Source organism: Microplitis mediator, chromosome 8 (genome assembly GCF_029852145.1).
Source record: "Microplitis mediator isolate UGA2020A chromosome 8, iyMicMedi2.1, whole genome shotgun sequence".
Taxonomy (NCBI): Eukaryota; Metazoa; Arthropoda; class Insecta; order Hymenoptera; family Braconidae; genus Microplitis; species Microplitis mediator.
The window spans coordinates 9,442,163-9,465,935 of NC_079976.1; the positions used below are offsets into that span (position 1 = coordinate 9,442,163).

The following is a 23,773-nucleotide window of genomic DNA, read 5'->3' on the forward strand; positions in this document are numbered from 1 at the left end:
TTCTTTTTCTGCTCACAAGACCCTGTGGTAACGATCTGGCAAAACAAAGGAGGCAGGACAAAGGGCGGATATATATATATATACATATATATATTGAGATAAGTCCGACTAGCGTATTCTCCATAGCTCCGTTAATGCAGAAACACATGTTTAGATTATATATACATATATATGTATGAATAGCGACGTACGAATATATGTATAGAGTGTAAATGTGTATCGAACTAGCGTTATATCGCTTCCGGCAGTTTGATCACTCACTCATCTCTGATTCGCGATTATTACAGAGAGATGATGGATTTCACGGTACGACATAATCACTCTGGCAAATTAATCAAACTTCCTGCTGTCTATTTTTTTATCACTTACAATACATATCTAAAAACATATATATATATATATATATATGTTTTTTTTTACAATTTTATTAAATGAAATTTTGAATTTGAAAGAAAAAAAAATTCAGTCTATAAAATATTACAAAAAAAAAAATAATTACAGTAATTGAGATAATTTTATTTTTGTTATATATAAATGAATATGAGGATTGAGCATTAAGCTTTTACATTAAAATTAATTGTAAAAAATGTTTGAATCTAAAAATTTTTTGAAGCTGTTCCAATTTGGCAAAAAATGACATTTTTTTTAGACAATTTAAAAATTTTATTAAAATATTGACAAAGATCAAGAAAAATGCTCTAGAGTAACAAGGAAGGTTACACGTAATTTTTTTTTTAATTTTTGAATCGAGCCATTTTGCCGAAATTTTTTATTTTTTTAAGGAGGGTCTATAGTAATTTTTGTCCAAATTTTTCTCTAAAAAAAAGAATCTCTAAACGCAAAAGTAAAAACGAGGCTCGATGAATTACCCTATATTCTAGCAATCTATGTTTTCATTTTCAAAAAATGTTCATTTCTTTATCAGGAGTTCTTACTTTTCTCTCTCGCACCCAAGTCGGTGAACGGTATTATTTTTGTTGCACTAAAACAGTAATCAGGAACTTTGGCCGAGTTTTTCTTTTAAACAAACGAATATTGTCATAAAATTAAAGCACACTTCGCTAGACTAAACAGTAGTGCATCAATGTGCAGTCGCAATTTGTATTGAGAGATTTTATTTCTGAGAAAAACATTGCCAAAGTTTCTATCGTATTGCGCAAGTGCAACAAGTATAGTACCGTTCTTGAGTGTAATGGAGAAAAAAGTGCAGACCTCCCTTAAAATATAAAAACAAAATAACAGATTTGTCTATTGAAGATCAAGTAGAAACTTTTTTTTATCATTGTTCCCATTCACTTGACCCTGCCTATATAAATAAAAATATATACATATACGTATTATTATTATTATTATGCATTGACTCTACAATCTACGCTATTCTAAACTTTATTAAAATATACATAAAATAACAACTAAGATAAAGGTATCGAAATAATTATGTACTCAGTATAAACTACTTTATGTATTTATTTGAATACTGTACGAGTAAAATCAGATGAATTTATACAAAAATAATAAAGTTAATTATTCAGCAGCATAATGATTAACGTAATTTTAATATGTTGCACAATAATAATATATTTTACATAATATATAAAACATCAGCTTGATACTCTTTAACAAAAAAATAATAACAATAATATTAATAAAATGATGAATAGGGTTTTATTTCATCCATTCCGATGCATGGGTAAAATTTCAAGCACAATTAATGAATTTTAGAACATGATTTTCAATTTAAATATCATCTAAACTAATTGTTTTATAGCTTAAGTCATTAGATATATTTTTATTAAAAATTTTGTTTCCTACAAAATTGTATTCAATGATTTTTTTTACATTTTCAATAGTTTAGTCAGAATTTAAATTTGAAGATCCTTATATATAGGGTAGAAGTACCATTTGTGGCTACTGCTCCATTTTTGGACATTTAATACTTTATTTTAATTATTGAAAAAATGTAAAGTAAAATATCCATTATAACAGTGTAATAAAAGTATCTCTGTACATATTTCGAAAATTAATTACGTCATTGCGTCTTTCACAAATTACTTTATTTAAATTTTTCAAGTGTTCAAAAATGGTCAAAAACGGAACCTCTACCCTATAATTTAAATTTTAATAAAATTTGATGTTTTTTTTTTTTTTTAATGGATTTATTAAAGCTTTTATTTATTCTTAATAACAATAACAATAACAATAATAATAATAATAATAATAATAATAATAATAATAATAATAATAATAATAATAATAATAAATAATTCTTATAATTTTATTTGATCGATTATTCAAATTTTCTAAACAAAGCACTTTATATATTTAATTGCATAATTTAGTTATACAATATAATTAGAATTGTAAAAAAAGGTTTCATAAGTCCATTGATATTTATATATTTATAGAATAAAATATTTAAAATATGTGATATATTATTAAAGTCACGGCCTTGAACTTGAACGTGTGTGTACACAAGTGTGGGAACTCGTATCTAATCGCCGGTTAACCATCTCCAAGTTTTTCATTATTATTATTATTATTACTATTCTTATCATTATTATTATTATTGCTGTTGCTATTATTCTTCGTAAAGAGTATAATGGATAAGATAAGAACGTTATTAACATTATTTATTAACACATATGTTATGCAATTGATAATATTTAAATGTTTGAAAATTCGCAAAATGAATTTCATTTGTAGCTAAAGGTTTCAAGTTAAATATCTAGAAAATTTTTAGAAATATGATAAAAATTAATAAGAAATTTTTTGTCGGAAATTTAAAGACAAAAAAAGGAAGCACTTGAAAAACTCGATAGAATTGACGGAGATATGAATTGAAAAAAAAAATTTGTCTATCGGTTGATCCTGCGGGCCAGCCCCAAAACTTCCCGCTGTTTTCAAGCTCCTTGAGCTCGAAAATATTGTTGTGAATACATTTTCGAGCTCAAGGAGCTCGAAAATACTTTTGTAGGCCGTTGTTTTTAAAAAAAACGTTTGTTACTATTTATTTTATCAACAATATCTTTCTAACGAATTAACCGATTGAGACGGCTGAGGCGGCAATCGACGCGTTTTATCAAGTTCTAAAGCTGACCGAATTTTGAAATTGATTTATCAAGTCGTTTTTGAAAAATTTCCAAAAAACTAAAAAAAAAATTTTTTTTGAATTCTTTCGTTTTCGGTTTCTCTTGATCGAATGAATCGATTTTGATGGTTGAGATGGCATTCGACGCGCCTCTAAGGTTTTAGAGCTGATTAGATTTTGGAATCGATCCATTGAGAATATTAAAAGTTATCTAAAAAAAAACCATTTTTAAAAAAATTTTATTTTTGGAATATCTTCGAACGCACTTGATCGATCAAGCTCAATTTTTCACAGCTCCTAGATATTAACAAGCCGCGTCGAATGACATCTTAAAGATCAAATCGGTTCATTCGTTCTAAAGATACAGGTATTTACATACATACGTACGTACGTACCCACATACACTCGGACATCATCGTGAAGTTAGTCAGAATAGCTTCCTAGAACCTCAAAATGTCAAGATTTGATAGAAATTCGATTTTCTAAAATCGGATCGAAACCAAGAACTTCCAGAATTTTAAAAAATTTCCAATTTTCTTAGCGGGAAGTTAAAAAAAAATAGAAGTAAAAATATTGGGAATTACTTTTGAAGTTTTAAATTTAAATATTTTTTAAACTATTAAGAATATAATGGAATTCAATGAGATACTTATCGTATTAAATTTAATGAGTAAAAAATTAATCCTTTGAAGGAGTTTTTTCAGTAATTGCATTCCAGGATATAAAATTCTGATAAAATCGACATCAAAAACTCGTATCTTTGTTAAATTATGATATTCGATTATTCAATTTTCTACGACACTTATGATTAATAATCTTCTAAATATATATAATATCATAATTTCATACATAAGATGTTAGATATTGTTGAAAAGCCTCAACATGATTGATCGTTATTTCGGCTCTTTGTAATCGCGAGTTCATGCATTTACAATTTAATTAATCACCCAATCAATATCAATATTTAATATTCAATGTAATGACAAAAAAGGGAAAGAAGGGAAAGTATAAAGAAATAAAAGTTGTTATCTGGCAGCTGGGATAGAAGATGAATATAAAAAGAAAAAAATTGAAAATTTTGAACCCACCTAAAATAAGTAAAAAATCAATTAGAATTTATGTACTTTTGACAAACTTTAGCTAAGTCGCGAGATTAAAAAATTATTATACAAAAAAGTCATAAAACCAGAATTTTTTTTATTTGTTAAATTAAAAATGACCGATATTTTTAAAATCAATCGGCTGATTTACTCATCTTCAAACTTGTTTCGAGTGATTTTCCGAATAAAAAAGTATTGACAAAATTTTATTATTAGGAAATGATTTAAATTTTTGACACTATGGTAACGGAAAGAAGCGTTAAACCATGTGTATCTATATAGATTTTTAAACCATTGGTATTTTGAAATCTTCTTAATAATTGAAAATAAAAAATTCTGTGACAGTAGAACACTACTTTTCCGCTTCGCGTTCGAGGTGTGCAATATTATGACAATATTTCATAAAAATTGTTCAATGAAAACAAATGCAATAATCAGATTTCTATAGAATTTACTAAAAAAAAAAAAAATGGATTAAATTCATAATACAATAAAATAATTAAATTAATAAATAATCTAAAGTACAACATTTGTTGAAATTCTGCATAAAAATAAGAAGTGATTGTTTGAAGCAAAATTCACAAGATTCAAATGAAGATAAAAAAGTCTCGTGGGAGGAAAAGAATAAATTAATTTTATATATATATATACATGGTATGTAAGGATTAAAGATAAAGGGAGGTAAGGTGAGACAAATAAAAACCAAGTGAATAAGAGCAAGTTGTGAATTGTGAGAAGAATAAGGTATATCATATATATATGAGAATATACATATATAAATATAAATATAAAACAAAACTAAGTAGTAAGGTTTTAAATATTATCTGAGTATCTCACTTGAAATATTACATGACGTAAAAGCTTTGGTTTTTTATATAAAATATATAAAACGTGCGCATATGGATGGAAAAGGTAAAAAATGTATCACTTTTGTGGAAAAAAAAAAATTTTCTTTTCTTTGTAATGGTATTTATATCATTATTATTGTTCTTATTTTTGTTTTATGATATTTGTGAGTATATATTTGTCTTGTAAGGTAATGGATTAAAGATTTTTAGGGAGAAAATTTGAATAGATAAATTTTCAAATCTCAGAATCTTGGCTCCTTATCATCGTGAAAATTTAATTGAGAGTTCATTATTTTTATTATTAGATTTGCTAAAAAAACAGTATAGGAAGTTTGATACATTTTGAACTGTTTTTGAGATGTCGGAGGTGGAGAGTCAAGTTTCCAAATTATCGTAATGATTAGGGCATTAAGTAGCTCAATTTTTTAAAATTCATATCTTGGTTGTCCCCTAAGATAAACGTTTTTTCGGAGACTATACACAGAAAAAAAAGATTTTTTGGCGCGAAAATTTTTACTCGCCCCAAAAAAATTTTTTACATTATGAATTGGAAGCGACAATTTTCTCGGAGCGAAAAAAATTTTTGTTTTCATTTCATAATTCAGACTTGTAAGTCAAATTATGTAAATTTTTTTCATTCTCATTGCGTGAAAAACGTTCCGATCTTCAAGTACATCAAATTTTTACTTCGTTAAGAAAATGTAAATAATTTAAATTTACTTACGACTCGATGGTTCGATGGAAACGTCAATTCCATCTTGAAACTCGTCATCAGACTCTGTTCCTGAGTCATGGTCATCATCCACCTAATAACCAAATTCAAATTTCAAATAAAAAAATTTTTTATTTTTGATCTAATTCAAATTTATTATAAAAATTTGCTCAAACATTTTATTTTTCGAATGTTTTTTTTTCATATATACATAGATACGTATATATATATATATATATGTACATAAATTCCTGTAATATAAAGATCTCCCTTACAACTTTAGTTCCCTATTCTGAGTTTCTCGTGTATGACCAGCTTTATTGTTATATATATATACATATATATGTATAGAGTGAATACTAGACCATTCTACTAACGTTTGCTCTATACCGTTCGTTAACCTGTTCTGAAAACATGCGTACCTTAAATAAAGATTTTTTTTTGTAATTTATAAATTAAAAAACTTAATAGTTAACTTTTTATTAATTCATACGTATGCTTTAGAACAACATAAACTTAATTAATGAGACCATGTAAAATTTATTGGGAGATCTGGAAAATTTCCAAATTAAAAATGAACTCGGGGTTTTAGGATTTAATATAAAATTATAAGTTGTTTTTTATTGACACTAATTAATATTTAGTTGGGATTAATTTATGACTTTATTAGACCAAAGTTATGTTTACATTTATTCGAGATTTATATATAAATAAGTCATTAACTTTTTTTTTTAATATATATTTACTGGTTGGAGTTACCTGCTTGATAACAATTAACAATAAATATTGTAATTAAAAAAAAAAAGTTACAAAAAGTTGATGTAAAATAAATTCAAAAATTTATTAATTTTTCATAATTTTTCCACAATTTCAATGATAAATTTTTTTTTTTAAGAAAGATTCGATTTGAAAAATACAAATTTGATTTTTTTACAATTTAATTAAAACTTGATTACCAAAATAATGACCTCTATTAATGATATTTTTTTTATTTTACTGTACACAGGAAAAAAAAAATTTTAAGAAAATATTTGATCAAAAAATTTATATTTTTTTGGGACTTGAAGTTAGCCGACGTCTAATAATTTTTGAATTTTTTTAAAAACGATAAATTATAAAAAAATAAAATATTCAAAAAATTGCAACTGCAGCTTTTTTAATTTTCTACATGCGCAAATTTTTAGTTTTTTTTTCTTCGTAATTGATTTGTTGCAAAAATAATTCGTAAATTGTAAACTGTTTGCTAACTTCAAGATCATAAATTAGCCGATGTCTAATAATTTCTGTATTTTTTTTTAAATGATAAGTTTAACATAAAATATGATACTGAAATTAGCCAATCAATAATTTTTTGATTTTTGAAAAACGATAAATTGAAAAAAAAATTACAATTATAGTTTTTAAAATTTTCTACATATGCTAATTTCTAGTTTTTTTGTTGTTTAATTAAATTGTTGAAAAAAATCGAAAATTTTTGTCTGCCAAGATCAGGATCTTTAAAAAATTGCACCTATAGTTTCTTAAATTTTCTGCATGTGCATATTTTTAGTTTTTTATAATTGATTTGTTGAAAAGAAAAAAAAAATGAAAATTGTTGATTGTCTGTTAACTTCCGGACCATTATTGTATTTTTATTTCCAATCATCATTTCTTAATTTGGAGTTATAATAAAGACTCAGCAAATTAAAAATTGAATAAAACAAAAATTCAACATATCAATCATTTAATTATGAGTGTGAATGTAGCAGACACCAGACAAATTCAAAATTACTAATCAGTCGAGTAAATAATTAATAAAATAAAATTTAGAAAAATGCGTATTTAAAAAATTTTTAAATTAATGAGTGCAATTTTAATAAATGTTACTTTTTAAATTGTTTACCCTATTTATTTATAATTTTAAATGTGTCAGATGTCTGCTACGTTCACACTCGTATTTATCTACTGATATTATTATTTTTGCTGTGTACAGATCGTGAATTTCTTAAAACATTACTCCATACTACAAAATTCGTACTCCCAAAATAAAACAAAAAAAAAATCGAAGCCTTTTTACAAAAATATAATTTTTCTCACCTTTTCATGATTCGGATCCTCGTTAATCGAGTGGGTCCTCAGTTTGTGCGTTAAAAACTTGAGCATAGTTAGTAGACCACCAGTTAATTATAAAAATCACTCAACTATAAACAATTCCACTCTCCCTCCCCCAATAAATTAAAACCACTCAGAATCACCCATTTTCATTTTAAATTTCCCGCCAAACTTTTATTTCATAACAAACCAATTATAATTTATAAATAATACAACTAAATAATAAAATTACACTCAGTCGATAAAAACCCAGCCAACACATTTTCTCCCTCAACATCAACTGATAACTCTTTTATTAATTCATCAATTAAAAAAATTAATTTATCAATTAATGAATCAACAAATCATCAAACAAATCAACTAACTATTAAACAAATCACAAAAAAATATTTTTCAATCACACAATAATTTAAAAATTTAAAATATTTAAAAATTTATTTATACGCTTTAAATTATTTACGTTAAAATAAAAATATAAAATGAATATTTATAATAATTAATAAAAATATATAGATCCAGACATTGTTAGGTGCCGGTTAATGACCAGGACGCCGGTCTCTTGAGTCTTGCAAGACCACCAGTCCTCCAATCGTGCCACCGCGTCGTATTTTTATTGTAAAAATCACTTATTACACTTTTTTTAATTACTTTACCGGGAATATTATTATTATTATTATTTAAATAATTTACTATTATTATTGTAATTATTATTAATAAATAATCCTTACAAGTAACACGGTACTCGTAGTACTCGTATCCAAACCGTGACACAATCCTCATCACGACTTTCAACACAATTTAAAACACCTTTCACTTCCTCATCGCCAACTTTTTTTTTTACTACTTGTTGGTTTTTTTTTTACTCTATACTACTTAATTACTTTTGTGTCCCAGGTTATTTCGCTGTCCTCGGACATTTTTATGTACATATATATTAAATATACAGTTGTCTATATGTATTTTTGAATTTATAAATATTTATTTATATGAAATATTCAAGTTTTTATTCCACATCGAAGTTAGGATGCGGTGACAAGCGGACTGGCGAGACCGGCTGTGCAAGTCCTGGACTTACTACTAATTTTTAGTGGTCATGCGCATGCGCGATGCGTGCGCATACTCCCCACTTACTCTCACTTTTAATCCCCACTCTTACTTTTTCGGATAAATATTATTTGGTAATATTGAGCTTTGAGCTTTTAATTTTTAGAAATTTACTTTTATAGATTTACGTTTGAAAAAAAATTTTTACTACCGGAAAAAATAATGGCGAGTAGAAGATTAGATTAAGTCAAGTGAATTTTTTTAAATTAAGAAACAAACGATTTCTTGACTCAAGTCAATTATTTTTATAGAAATTTCGAGAGCTTGCAAATTTTTTTCTTAAACGCTAAAGGCTTTTATTGACTGACTGACGCAGCGAATGTTAATGTCAAAAAAATTCGAAAATTAAAAAAAAATTTTCTTTTAAATTTATAGCTTTTTATAAAGCTCTATCAAGAAACTTATTTTCAAAATTTTTTTATTGAATTGCATGCTTTTTTTTAAATTTTAACTTTTGAAATTTTTTTAATTTATGATCCTGAAATTGACAGAATCAACAATTTTCGGATTTTTTTTTCCAACATATTAATTACAAAACTAAAAATATGCACTTTTAGAAAATTTTAAAAACTGTGGGTGCAATTTTTTCAAATATTTTTTCTTATAATTTATCATTTTGAAAAATAGTTCAAAAATTATTAGATGTCGGCTAACTTCAGTATCATTTAAATTGAACATTGATTTTAGCGATGGTTTTTTCAAAAATTTTTTTCAGAAAATTTGTTACCTTTTATCTGTAGTCGATTGGTTTTTAGCAAAATTTTATTTAAAAATTTTTTTTATACTAATTTATACACTGAGCTTTTAACAAATTTTGAGTTTCTGTAAAAAAAAAAGGGTAAAAAAATTGTTTTATTAAAGAAAATGATCTAAAAATTTTAAAATATTTATAAGAAAGTATTAAAATTCCCAGACAGAAAATTGCCAGAGCTGCAAAGCTCTCGAAGCTCAAGCTTTTTTGAGAGCCCAATCTTTTCTTTGTTGTCTGTGATGGAAAAATCTATGTTTACCCCTCCGAAATATATCACCCCATAAAAGCTTCCCCTACAAGCTCTTCCTCGCAGACTCCGCCCACTCCCTTCTTAACCCGCGCTCTCATTCTAATCCGAACATTGAAGCTTTTAACTCCACCCTGAGCGAGGTCACTCGGCAAGTCACGGTTAAACTCGTACGTACTCGGTTATACGTTCATGGGTTAACCTAGCCACTATGATTTTACTCGTCTCTCGTAACCCCCCCCCCCCCTCCTTCATCCCTCAGCTTAAAGCTCAGGGGGTTCGAGTAAGACAGCTATTTCCTTTCCTAAAGCACATAACAAAGATATTATCGTATAATATGGTATGGGTTAATTTCATTCTGCTCAATGAATGATTTCTACGTGTCTAACTACTCATTTCAATAATTATTTTCATTACGTAATTATAATTAATATTAATGAAAGTAATTACAAAAAAATAATTAATAAATTTTCTCATTTTTTATTTTTTTTCTTTCGGAGTTCAAGAAATAATATCTCGGTATTTAACCAAAATATTCCGACAAATTTTTTTTCATATTTGTAGCCAAAAGTCTGACAAATTTCGAGCCTAACAAGTCTCAGTTTGTTAGATTTTCAGTTACCAATTATTTAAATAAAAGAAATGGATGCAATTTTAAAATGATACTAAAGTTAGCCGACGTCTAACAATTTTTGGATTTTTTTACAAAAAGACAAACTATAAGAAAAAAAAACAAATTGTACCTTTAGCTTTTCTAATTTTCTACATGTGTATATTTTTGGTTTAATTTTTTTTTTAAATTTATTTGTTGAAAAAAAAAATCCAAAAATTATCAGACGTCGGCTAACTTCAGTATCATGTTTTAAAAACAAAATTTTTTTCATTAAAATATAAATACTAATGATTATAATTAATCTAATTAATCTATTAATTGATTGAACGATAGACTTATTTGAAGACCATATTGATGAAATGTAAAAAAAAAAAAACTAATATCGTAGCCAGTGAATTTCTGATCAATAGTCAATGCCCACAGGATGTGGATGAGTGCTTTTCTGTGGGATACAAACTTACTGGACTATATATATATATATATATTTAGGTATATATGTATGTATGTGTATGTGAAATACAGCACATGTGTATGTAGACAGGTTGAGGTGGGCTAAGAGCCGTGCCAACAGATCCCAGGTACTCGATAGTAAATCACTACTTTTTTTACTCCCTCCTGACTCCCACTCTCACCCTCTCCTATACTCTCACCCTTTTACTCACTCGTGATTACGAGTAACTCACTCGCTCGCGAGCCCATCAGTTCCTGATTGAACGGGATGAATTCCATTCAGGCAATTTTACTCAACAGTTTCATCCTAATTTACCAGTCGTCTATTTTACTATAAATCGGCTACAGATTATTAATTTTAAATATATTTTTTTAAAAAATATTTTTATTAAATAGTACACAGTATCCTTTGATGGACGGATATAAAAATTATATTTTATTTAATACTAGCTTAAATAACTAATTAATAGATTATTTATTTTTAACGCAATGAGCGAGCCAATCATCCAGTCTTTAATTTCTCTTTAACCATTTTTATTTAATTTTTATTTCAAACAGAGTGGGGTTATTTCTGTACAAGGGGTGCGAGTAATCCGATGTTATTTAATTATTGGCTCTAATTAATTTATTTAAATAGATTTTTTAAAATCAAAACCCAAGGGCTGGAATATTCGATTTAATTATCTGTCTCTAGATTTTTTTATTTCAAATAAATAATTGGATCGAAAAAATTTTAAGGAATATAAAATAATGAGTGGGTTAAAGTTTACCACCAAAATATAAATAAATATATATTTTTTCAAAAACCAGATCGTGGCACTCGATTTATTTAATTTAACTTAAACTCTTCGGCGCCGATTTTTGAATTTAAGAGTTTTTTAAATTTTATTTATCATCCCAATGATAATTTTGTAACAAAAAACGTTTTTTTTTTTTTTTTTATAAATTTTCTCGGTCCTTTATTCGTTTTCAGTCTCAGGTCTATTGATTTTTAAAAAAATTAATAAAAATGAAGGAATAACAATCCGAGTAATGAGCGAAATAAAATAATCCGACTCTCAAATTATCTTTAATTCTCACAAGTTATTTAACAAATTACTCGGTCTGTAACTAACCGATAAAAAAAACATTTTTAAAAATCGATACCCCAGAAGTTAGAAGACCCAAAATTATAAACTATTTATAACTTATCTCTTTTCGATAATAAAATCTAAATAATCCTCGATAAATTAAAAAATTATTTATCCCCCTGTTCGTTTTAAAGTCTCTTCTTTTAAATACTCCAACATTTTTTTTTACAGACCGGTATCGTTTTAAAAAGTCCTAAATCTTAACCAATCAGAGCCTAGTAATGCACAAATCCAGTTGTCCTAAAATCTACCTCAGCATCAAATTAACTTGTACCGAAAATTGATAAGTAATTAAAAATAAAGTAAAAATGCTTTATAATTTAGTCTCGTGTTTAACTTTAGCTTTGAGCAATTGATTGACACGCGAGCCGTAAGAATTATTTAAATAACAATCTAAATTATCATTATCAATTGAGGAATTGACGGCAGTTGACGTAGTACTGTTATTGAGATTGTCTGTTGTATTTAGACAGCTATTATCAATAGCTGTCGTTTGTGGAGATAATTGCCGATTATCCGTAAAAATATATTGCTTCGTATTATTATCTATATTAGTGTGCTTATTATTATGGTCACGTTGATGATGATGCTGTTGATGATGTAATTCTGTATCCGTTTCATCTTCATTGTCCGCACTGTCTACGTCACCTGTTTAATTTTGATATAATTAATTAATAGATTTATTGATGACAATAAACTGAGACAAAATTACCCAGTCACTCACTAACGGTCAATTTATAGTTTCAATGTGTGGTTTATTCACTCATCAGTTAAATAAGTACCCACACAAATATATTGTAACAAAAAGAATAATGAATTTGTTAGCTAATTAAAATTTGTATAGTAATATAAAATATATATTGATGTCGGTACTGATTTTACAGAAAATTTTATACTCAATAAAATAATTACAATTATTGGATTAAAAGACTTTTTTTCAATTCTTCAATTTTTTTTATTTTCATGAGTCTGAATGTAGCAGACGTCAGACAAATTTAAAATTATTAATAAATAGAGTAAATACTTAATAAAATAAAATTAAAAAAAAATGCGCATTTAAAAAATTTTGAAATTAATAAGTGCATTTTTTATAAATATTATTTTTTAAATTATTTACTCTATTTATTTATAATTTTGAATTTGTCTAATGTCTGCTACATTCACACTCATTTATTTTCAAAATTGTTTTTTTTTTATCAATCTAATTATTAATATCTTATTCTTCAATCAATTTCCTTTAGAATGAGTACCCACATCACATATATTCTGAGGGAAAAAATTAAAAAAAAAAAATTTTTTTCTTTTTAAATATAGCGATGTGGGTACTCATTTCAAAGGAAATTTGTCACTTAATTCAAAAACAATAATTATTTTATTGATATAAATTTATAAACTACGTAGTTTGCCTCATTTGTTATAAATAAAAAATAACAAACTTACCATCAGAGCTATTAGTAGAGGGCAAGTAAAAACGTGATGATTGAACTTTACTAATATTAATTCGCCGTTCACGTGTAGGATTATTTGTTGAATTATTATATTTAAATTCACGTGGTAACGTGTAGCTACGTGGTAATGATACCTGACTACCTTCTAAATCACTCAGCTCATCATCATTAGGTTCTTTTGTACTATCTTCATCATTATTTTGACCTCTTAATCTAAAACAACAAATTTTCCGTGTCAAAGTAATAATTCATTTAAAATTAGCCATTAAAATCTACCTTTGATTCGAAGTCCAGTGAGGATAGTGATGTGGAAGACATCGCGGGGCCAGAAGAATTTCCGGCGTCTCTGGACGCTCGCGTTTCCACCCATTACCCATCACATGATAATTCGGTGGTGCTGGTGGTACAAGGCAGTGCATTTTTATCGGCGGCCATTGTGTTGGCACATTTTCTAACCCATTAACGTTTCCATTGGATGCTGATACCGTTGGGCTTAAAGCTATCGTGCTTCCTATAATTTTTTCATTCATTTTACTCTTCATATTTTTAAATTCTCGTTTAAACAAATACCCACAACCCAAATTTTCAGATTAAAATTTTTTTACAAACACACACAACCCCATGTTTATAATAAAATAATAGTACATTGTGTGACAAGGGATGAAACAAGACAATTTCAGACTAGGGAGCTTGGCTGCCCGAGCCTTAGACGAGGGCTAAAATCACCCGCTGTCTAAAATCGTGTTTCGTTCTGAGTCACACACCATATTTTTCATGATCACACTGAGAGAAAAAAGTGTATATTTCCAAGTAAAATTTCTTGATTTAAGTATTATTTTACTTAAATAGTGCCGAGTAAATATCTTCTTAATTTTAGTAAAAATGCATTGTCTGTAGAAATTTATAAGTAGATTCAAACAATTGTTATAAAGATAAGAAATATTATACTTCGATGTAGTAAACTTTTTCTTGTTTTCAGTATTATGAGTCAAGTAAACATGGTTACCTGAATTTAATTTTTTTTTCTCTCAGTGCACCTGCATCGGAACTTCAAGATTCAGTGTCAGAAGCAAGTAAGAAATAAGTTAATTTCAAACCGATGATGCGGAAAACTGAGAGAATGAGAAATCTGTGATTTACAGTCACTTATTAAATAGTAAATAAGACAAAAATATTATTTTCGCTCATTTTTAGTAATTTTATTTACTTAATTAAAACTGTCACTTAAAAAATGAAATGAGTAAACTGAAGTGACAACAAAAAAATAAGAGTAATAAGGCTGCAAATGAACATTAAATATAACTAACACGCATGTTTCTGCCCGCTGTATGAAGGTACTTATTTGTGAATTACGAATTCGCTAGCAGTTAGCAGCATCAGCTTGAAATTATTTCGTTTCGACTGACTGTAGAGACACTGAAACTTTAAGTTTCGATGCTGGTATCATGAAAAAACTTTAATTACAATTTTCAAAAAAATTTTTTTAAAAAATTAACACGATCTTTATTGAAATTACAAAATTTCCATTGGAATGAGTACCCACAACCTTAAATTTTTTCAAAAAAAAAAAAAAAATCCAACTCACCCAGCCCATTAGCGAACCCCAGCGTATTATTAGGCTGCAATTTTTTCTGCGGTGGCGGGTTTCCCGTGATTGAAGCATCACTACTAGTCCCTCCAGGAGGTACCAACTTTCCCTCTTTAATTTCTTCCTGAATAGCTCTGAGTTCTCTCAACTGTTGCTGTTTCTTTTCCCTCAACTTCTCTCTTATCAAATGAACATTAAGCGTTCCCAGCTGCACACTCTGTTCCTTAGCATTCTGACACTCTTTAGCATTCCAGTCCTCCTCGTCCTCATTCAGCGGCCTCTTCCAAAACGGAATCAGCTGCCTCGTGTTATAATTCTTATCACAAAATCCCAAACCCGCAGTAGTGTGCGGCGGTGGAACAAAACTTGTCGGTTTCTTTTTTTTCCTATTAAGCGCAACTACCGTCGGGTTAGTGAACCGGCAATTAAAGACACCTGGGATTCCACTATTGCTCAGTTTAACTTTTCTCACAACCTGGACGTCATTAACAACTTTATTGTCATAATTATTATTATTATTATTATTACTATTATTACTATTATTATTATAATTGTACTGAAATTGTTTGTCAGCATTTCCATCCATATTAAAACTATTACTCGTGTTCATTCTACCCCCCGCTTCATACCCAAGTCTTCTTACATGAAAAAATCGGTAGTAAAGTCCCATAAAAAATAATCCTCCAAAAAATAACGCCATCAATATTAAAACCAACGTAATTGGTCTCAATTGATCTAATTGTCCAGGTCCAGGTCCAGGTTCAGTTCCAGATCCTGGTCCTGATCCAGGTCCTGGATTATGTTCATGTCCACTTGAAGATGCACCAATAGCCCAAACACTTATCAGTAGACAATTTTCTAAAAACATTACTGTGTAAAAAATAATCATTTTCTGACGATGATTCGTCTCGTGGAGATTGACGTACGCGAAGACGTAAACAAACGCGAGAAGAGAGGCAAGAAAAGTTTTTCGGGTAAGAGTCAGTCGCTCGCCACCATGAAAAAGACCGTCGGGAGTTAGTAGTAACCAGGTTAGCATAGAGAGCCAGTGAAGGGCAAGAACAACTAGGAGCCAGGAACCGCCGTAGAGGGAGGCGTAGGCAACTAGTGCACCGACACGAGCACTGACGGTCCCTAGGCGCCATGCTAGTTGGGCCAGGACCCCGAGCCAGGTCAGGACCAGGCGCTCAAGGTTGCGGAGACGCGCGGCCCCTTTGCTGAAGCTCGCTACTGCCCAGCAGACGCTCCAGAGTGACAGACCCGCGGATACTGCGGTCAGCTCGGATAGTTTGGAATCCACGCGGTCGCGAGGTAAATCTTTGGAGGTCAGTCCGGTGGAGAGGAGGTACAGCTGGAGTAAGAGCATCGGTGCTGCTTCACAGAATGCGTGTATTAGACGCAGGACACACAATTCACGGACCTGAAAAATTAATTTTTTTTTAATTAAGAGTTGGGAGTTTAGGGGGAAGGAAAGTTACCTCGTGTTTGACGTAGGTCAGGTCCACGGGGATGAATAATTTGAAATAGCGCCATAGCACGCCGACTTGACTGGTGTGGAGTAATACTACGCACCAGAGGGTCCAGTTACGAAGGTAATTTTTTGAAGGTGTGTCGGTTGATGGGTTCAGCTTTCCACGGGCGCCCCACAAGTACCAGCGGATACTTACGAGCTGAAAGTTTTAAATTTTAGTATTCAGATATTTAAGGTATGGGCTAGAAAATTTTTAGTGATTTTTTTTTGGGTTCAATGTTTAATGTCTCGTGGAGGTGGAGTTAGTACCCATCGATATGTTTTGATAAAAAAATTTTTTATATCACATTTATATACACAGTAAAAAAGGATTCGTCAAAATCAACACATATCGTGTGTAAAACGAACGTTTTACACTTATTTATATGGTATTTTAACATGTCGTAAGTGTTGAAAAAGTTACACGCGTATATATTAAAAGTAACAAATTTTCCAAGAATTCTTTTATGATGGTCGAGACTACTTGTAACATATTTTGTATGTTGATTTCACAGTAACATATAAAAAGTGTTACTTTCATATAAAATAACATTTTTGTGTGTTAAAAAATCAATCGATTGCGACAATTCAAACAAGATAAATACTGTGTGTTAAATTGACACACAAAAGTGTTAAAAATTCAACACTCAGAGTTTTAACACACGCTTTTTTTTACACTTTGACGATTCGTTTTTTACTGTGTAGAGTTGATAAGATCGAAGTATTCTAAAAATTTTTTGACATTTATTTCGTGGAAATTGTCGAATTTCTGGTGAAATGAATACTCGCATAGATATAAATTAAAAAAAAAATTGTCATATATTTGGTTCTATAATATAGTGAAATAGATTCAAATTTTTTTTCCGACTTATTACCACTTCCATTCTCGAAATCATGAAATTTTCTCCACAAATATAAATGAATATAAATTTGATAAATTTACGACACGAAAAATATTTTAAAATTTTTGTTTCTTAGAATTTATCTCCTATCCATTAAGTAGGCTACAAAAATTTTAAAAATATATCCCCAATAAATATGAGACTCATATATTTATCCCTCACTAGAAGGGACAAGATTTTTGTTTTAATTTCGAAATAAATAGTTCAAATGTTTGATATTACGGCGAAAATATTGGTCTTATAACAATAGTTTTTAAACAAAAGTTGTAGGAAATTTGATTTTCTAAAAAAAATGTCTCTTATGATTTTCTTATACGACCAATATTTTCACCGTAATTCCAAAATTAAGATTCATAATGAATGATTCAAATTTTTTTTAATGATAAAAATTTTAATTTTGAAATTACGGCTTTTTTATTAGTCCTAATAAAAAATTGTAAGAGACATTTTTTTTATAAAATTGAATTTTGAACAACTTTTATTTGAAAAATTTTTTCATACGACCAATATTTTCGACGTAATACCAAAAATTTGACACCATTAATTATTAATTGTTATTTGTAAATTAAGGTAAGAAAATTTTGATTGCGGCATCGACTCTTATCAATTTTCAAAAAATTTTCTTTACAATGACTCCAAATACTCCCACATTTCTTCCAAAAATCCCAAAAAATCCTTAAAAATTTTTTTCTCCAGAACGATTTTAAATTTAATAATAATCATGATAATTACCTGGGAAATAATTAATGAAGTAACAATTAAAATAATACTAATTGGAAATAAGACAGCTGGGGCTGTCGGATGGTTGGCTAGGGCATAACCCATTGCCAAATCAAATACAACATCGCAGAAATATGATGCCAGTGATATTATATTAAACAAAACATCACAAAGTGGTAAAAATTCATGCTGATTAATAATAATATTATTATTGTTATTTAATTGCACATGCTGATGGGCCATAATGGGCCACCGTGCCCATTTGGATCATCCAGCACCAGTAATTATTTATTTCATCCCTTGACTCTGAAAAAAAAATTTTTTTTTAATAAAAAGTCTTTAAAAAAAAAAAAAATAATTTTTAAAAATTACCACATTCCTCACGTGTCATTTACATCGAGTATAAAATGACATTTTTAACCTGGATAATGCTGGTCGATCTGGACCAAACGGATTTTTATAAAATAATTTAATCACGAAATTATTATTATTATTTTTTTATAAATATTTATTATTGTTATTTTTGTTATTAATTATTATTGTCTTTATTATTAATTATATTTTCAGGTAGCACTTAACATTTTACTATATGGTAACTATTTAAAATAATACATAAATATATATGGATATATATATATATTTTTAAAAAGGAATGAAAAGCTAAAGACACGGATGAGAAAAGAATTCGCGCTACCTGTTGATCTTGCTGGTGTGTGTTGGTGTGTGTTTACACACATTGGGGATGTACTGATGTTGGTGAAAGACTACTGGGGAGGGGGTTGAAAGGTGTGCTGGTGAATAAGTAGGGGCTATGAGGAAATTTGTGAGAAAAAGAGAGAAACCCGACTGCAGAGACTCAGGTGAGGAATTTTGTTATTTTATCCTCCTACGATAAATACGCCTTAAGCTGAAATGTCCTTTTTAAATCCAGGTGCATGTCCTGAATGGAATTTACATGTAAAAATTTTTTTTTTTTAAGTAGAAAATTTTTTTTTTTTTTTTCGGAAAAATTGAAAATGTTTTCGCTTTAGAAAGAAACTTAATTTTACTTTATTGAATAATAATTAAAGTTAATCTTAAAATAGAGACATGTCTTTAAATATCGATTTAAGATGAAAATTTATGAGAATATTTGGGTCTCTATTTTTTTATTTCCATTCATTTTTATTGTATCTTTGATAGTTCAGGAGGAATTTGAGTTCAAAGTTTGAAATTGAGAAATTATAGGCAAAAAAATGGAGTAGATAAGTTGAGTCTTGTAAATCAAGACAATAAACTTAAGTATTTATAAATTATAGATCATTAAATAGACGAATGATTTAACGCTAAATAATCTAGGAGACAAGCGGATTTATCCTGCGCTCATGTTTTAGAGATCAGAGCCAACTGCCGGCTCTTAAGATCATTCGGGACGACTTTATATATTTTCCGTGTCCTTTGCAATATCCAGAGATTCATTTAAATCAAAGCATCAACAACAGCTCGGATAGTGTTGGTGTCTTAAATCGTTTGTTCCTCGGACGTTGAGAGCAGCCTAAATATTAAACGATAACTATAGACATATTCTATGAGTTCCCGATGTCCGAACACCGTTTCGACTTTTAGTGGATTTATTTTCCGCGGTTGTCGAGATTTCAAACTTTAAACGATGCTCACTTAGTTGTTGCCTCAAATAATAATAATTAAATAATCCGCGGTCAGTTATAATCAATAAGTGTTACAGAGACTCCAGTCAGTTCATATTCCTTTTTGATCAAAAATTTATCTCTATCATTTTCTATTTATAACTAATTCAACAATAAGAAGTTTATTCTTTTTTTAAATTAAGGGCATTCTCAGGCAGTGCCCCCTCATTTTTTAAAAATATGCAATGACTTCCAACTGTCATAACCGTATTACAATGTTATTAATTAATTAAAAAAAAATTAAAACCTTAATCGAAAAAGGGACAACGTAGTCGTAATTTCATCGAGGTATTGAATTTAAAAAAAAGTTACTTGCAGCTGTTATCAATTAGGAGTTGAACGAAATTTGTTGGATAAAATTTAGCCTACAGAATTAAAAAATTCGAATTATAAAATTGATATGAAGATGTTACTGAAATTTATTTGACAAATTTCGTTCAACTCCCAATTGATATCAACTGCATGTAATTTTTTTTAAATCTATATCTCAGCGTAATTGTCCTTTTTTCAATTAATGGTTTCATTTTTTTTTTTTAATTAATTGATAAAATTTTGATACGCTTATGACAGTTAAAAGTCATTGAAATTTTTTAAAAAGTTAGGGTGCTGTCCGAGAATGGCCTTAACATGACTGAATAGTGATCTACATCGCGTAATTATTTATTTATCAAAACTACTTAAAATCCAGACGATTGTATATGAACACTCGGAATCAAAAATTCATAAAAGAAAATAATGCATTTTGTTATCAAAAAGTATACGAAATTTCGCGTTAAATGAGTATCAACAACGATATATTATCATAAAGTCTCTGAGTAATTATTTTTTAAATTAATTTCTTACAAGTCAATTACTGGTGTTTTGTTTCCGGTTTAAATTTACCCTTGCGGGCACTTAAACTTAAAGAAATTCAATAAGTAGCATTAGTCTATAACTGCGATATCTATCAGAAATTTTTTTAAGCATTCAAGTAATAATAAAAAAAAAAGTATTTTGTAAATTGTAAATAATTATTCTTTATACAATATGTAAAAATTACAAATTAATATCAAATATCATACATTATTGCACATTAAAAAAATATCATATATATTTATATAAATTTATCTTCCATTTAGTCTCTGTTTAGTCTTTTTGATTATCTATTTTAAAAAAAATATCTCACAAAATAATTTCGTTTTTGAAATTTTTCGTGAGCTCTTTATGCGGCAAGACAATTGAGTTCAAGAGAATTTTTTCGGGAGCCAAGTGCACACTCGTACCGAGAATCGACACAGAGGGGTTTAGTTTTCCGTTGATATTGAACAGGGGAGGGTTTTCCATTTTAGCGAAAGGTTTGTTGGGATTTGGATCGCAGGGAGTACCTTCTACACGTGACCACTCTCCTATAATACTACCTCGTCCTATAATACTGTGTAGTACCATCGAATGTGCTTGTATTTGTGCGTCCTCTAGTACTATCGACTCACGGATTCTTACTCCCGCTGATATTTTTGCGTTCGGTCCGATACTGACATTTGGTCCCAACTGTAATTTGAAAATTAATATCAATTTCTTGTTAATCATGTCATTTTATTTCGAATGAGTACCCACATCTTCATATTTCGATGAAAAAAAATTTCAGAAAAATTTTCAACAAAAAAATTTTTTTTTTTTGTTAATATGAGATTATTCTATATCATTTAATTCTCTTTGAAACGAGTACCCACATCAATATACTTCAATAGAAAAAAAAAACTCAAAACTTACAAAATTTCGAAAAAAATTTTTTTTACATACACGGAGAAAAAAGAACTGAAGCTGCGACAAGACATGACCCTGTGGCAGCTTCAGGGCTTAGTTGTATTACAGCTACCGGACTTACCCTGTAGCTGCAACAGGAAAGCCCTTTAGTATTCAGAAGATCAGTCCTGTTGCAGCAACAGTTCTTTTTTTCCGTGTAATTATAATTATATTCTTATCAAGCACTCAATTTTCTCTGGAAAGAGTACCCACAACTCCAAAAAATTCTCCAACAAAACTTACCACCGCCGTCCTGTCAACAGCTGCCGTTGGATGAATACAAACATCTCCAAGGACACTGCAGACTCCATTAACTGCTGGGACCAGTCTCTCTGGTTTTTTGGACCTATACAAATTCAAATAATGTCTATTCGCATAGATCGCTGCCCCCGCGGTCTTGACCTGCGACCACCACTTACTCGTCTGCGAGGCAAACAGTTTCCCCGTGCCCGCTAACCGCGTCAGAATGTCTTGCTCCAGTGATATGTGAGCTGGGTCCTTTCCATTGCTATTGAGCCTAAAAAAATCAGACAAAAAAATTATTTCCACGGAAAACTTTCCAAGATCAACTCCAAAAAAATTCATACATAAATTTATCCTGGTGCGAGTAGAAAACGTCGCTCATTATTTGAAAAATATCAACAGTAGCCAAATAAATCCCGCAATTAATTATCGTCGACACAAAAGTCGAAGGTTTCTCTACATAATGAACGATTGAATTATTTTTACCCAGCACTAGACAGCCGTAATTTAACGACTGTAGTCTAGTTGCCTCAGTAGCCAATACCGTCAGACTGGCACCAGTTTCCTTGAAATCATCAATCATTTTTTCAAGTGGAAAATCCGCGCAAACGTCTCCATTTATTATAAAAAAACCTTCTGGACTCCCGGCTCTGATCTGGTCCCGGAAATGATACATCCCGCCAGCAGTACCCAAGGCAGTGAATTCTTGCAAGTATCTTATACTTATTCCATAAGTATTTATCATCTCCTGGACGAAATTTACCAGCTCTTGGGCGTTATAAGAACCGATTATCAAGATTTCCGTCAAATTTTTAACTTTTACCAATGATTCGATGTGGTGCTGAATCATCGGCAATCCCGCGATTGGAAATAATGGTTTCGGTATGTCGAGAGACAATGGACGAAATCTTGTCCCTAAAAAATGATTATTTATTTATTGATCAATAAAACAAAAATGGATTTAAAAAATAAAATTTACCTTTTAGCGGTCCACCGATCAAAATCACGGCTTTTAACATTTTTTCCGAAGTTATTTCGATATTTCTAAGTAAATATTCTCGTTATCGAAATATGTCTAATTAGAAACGTACGAAATTAAATATTGACACGTAATATTATTTTGTTGTTTATGATTTTTTAAAGCCGGCAGATGGAATAAGTGAATTGTTCTGATGATTTTTTTTTGGTGAAGTCTAGAGTCTCGGGTGACGGCCTGATAAAAGACCGAAATCAGAACCAGAAGACATTATCATTAAAGAATGATCAAGAAATTTAGGGATTGGGTGTCAGATGACTCTGTATGACTAGGCCAGAGTGCGTGGGAGGTCGCGGTAAAGATAACGTGCAAAAATTCTTTCATTTTAAGATTTAATCCTTAAAAGTTTTTATTTTAAGTAGAGTTCCCTAAAAAGGCCGACTATTGATGATCCTGAAGTTAGTAGACAATTAAAAATATGGGAATTTTTTTCAACAAATCAATTGAAAAAAAAAAAAAAAAAACTAAAAATATGCACATGTAGAAAATTAAAAAAGCTGTAGGTGCAATTTCGAATTTTTTTTTTTACAATTTGTAGTTCTTAAAAAAATCCAAAAATTATTAGACGTCGGCTAACTTTGGTATCTTCAACTATTAACAATCCTGAGAAATTGTGTTATTTTCTCTTAAAATGAATCAGTGAAATTTCACTAGTTCATTTTAAGAGAGTTGAGATCAAATTTTTAAAAGTCTATCGCAATTATGGATCTTCGAAAATTAGACGC

The 23,773-nt window shown here is 29.2% G+C and overlaps 3 protein-coding genes and 1 long non-coding RNA gene across 5 annotated transcripts in view; 1 reads left to right on the top strand and 3 right to left on the bottom strand.

The window, feature by feature from the left end:
- The window catches only part of LOC130673484 (protein disconnected-like), a 50,364-nt gene extending 41,461 nt beyond the window's left edge, over positions 1–8,903 (bottom strand). Inside the window, exons 1-2 of the mRNA XM_057478504.1 lie at positions 7,825–8,903; positions 5,761–5,842 (exon numbers count right to left, since the gene is read on the bottom strand). Coding sequence (XP_057334487.1) covers positions 5,761–5,842; positions 7,825–7,890 — 148 coding nt within the window. The 5' untranslated portion in view covers positions 7,891–8,903. The remainder of the gene's footprint in view (positions 1–5,760; positions 5,843–7,824) is intronic.
- The window catches only part of LOC130673485 (uncharacterized), a 79,302-nt gene extending 60,146 nt beyond the window's left edge, over positions 1–19,156 (top strand). For both annotated transcript variants that reach the window (XR_008990892.1, XR_008990893.1), the window contains exon 4: positions 18,870–19,156. This is a non-coding gene — a long non-coding RNA (uncharacterized LOC130673485). The remainder of the gene's footprint in view (positions 1–18,869) is intronic.
- Positions 11,389–18,830, bottom strand: LOC130673481 (uncharacterized). The gene is made up of 7 exons (XM_057478500.1): positions 18,675–18,830; positions 18,315–18,608; positions 16,649–16,840; positions 15,168–16,590; positions 13,859–14,093; positions 13,575–13,795; positions 11,389–12,782 (listed from the first exon to the last, which is right to left on the bottom strand). Exons 2-7 carry the CDS (start codon positions 18,543–18,545, stop codon positions 12,448–12,450), a joined length of 2,637 nt encoding a protein of 878 aa, XP_057334483.1. The 5' UTR covers positions 18,546–18,608; positions 18,675–18,830; the 3' UTR covers positions 11,389–12,447.
- A 1,866-nt stretch (positions 19,157–21,022) lies between the features above and the next one.
- LOC130673416 (mannose-1-phosphate guanyltransferase alpha-A) lies at positions 21,023–23,150 on the bottom strand. Its single transcript, XM_057478407.1, has 4 exons — positions 22,992–23,150; positions 22,357–22,927; positions 22,013–22,286; positions 21,023–21,514 (listed from the first exon to the last, which is right to left on the bottom strand). Exons 1-4 carry the CDS (start codon positions 23,029–23,031, stop codon positions 21,149–21,151), a joined length of 1,251 nt encoding a protein of 416 aa, XP_057334390.1. The 5' UTR covers positions 23,032–23,150; the 3' UTR covers positions 21,023–21,148.
- Between the last annotated feature and the right edge of the window lie 623 nt (positions 23,151–23,773).

Coding starts and splice junctions, on each gene's coding strand:
- LOC130673481 (XM_057478500.1), bottom strand. CDS start 18,545: ATGGCCCATCAGCATGTGCAATTAAATAACAATAATAATATTATTATT. Junction 14,094..15,167: donor GGGGTTCGCTAATGGGCTGG/GTGAGTTGGATT, acceptor AAAAAATTATAG/GAAGCACGATAGCTTTAAGC. Junction 12,783..13,574: donor CTCTACTAATAGCTCTGATG/GTAAGTTTGTTA, acceptor AAAATTAAACAG/GTGACGTAGACAGTGCGGAC.
- LOC130673416 (XM_057478407.1), bottom strand. CDS start 23,031: ATGTTAAAAGCCGTGATTTTGATCGGTGGACCGCTAAAAG. Junction 22,928..22,991: donor GATCGGTGGACCGCTAAAAG/GTAAATTTTATT, acceptor ATCATTTTTTAG/GGACAAGATTTCGTCCATTG. Junction 22,287..22,356: donor TCGCACCAGGATAAATTTAT/GTATGAATTTTT, acceptor TGATTTTTTTAG/GCTCAATAGCAATGGAAAGG.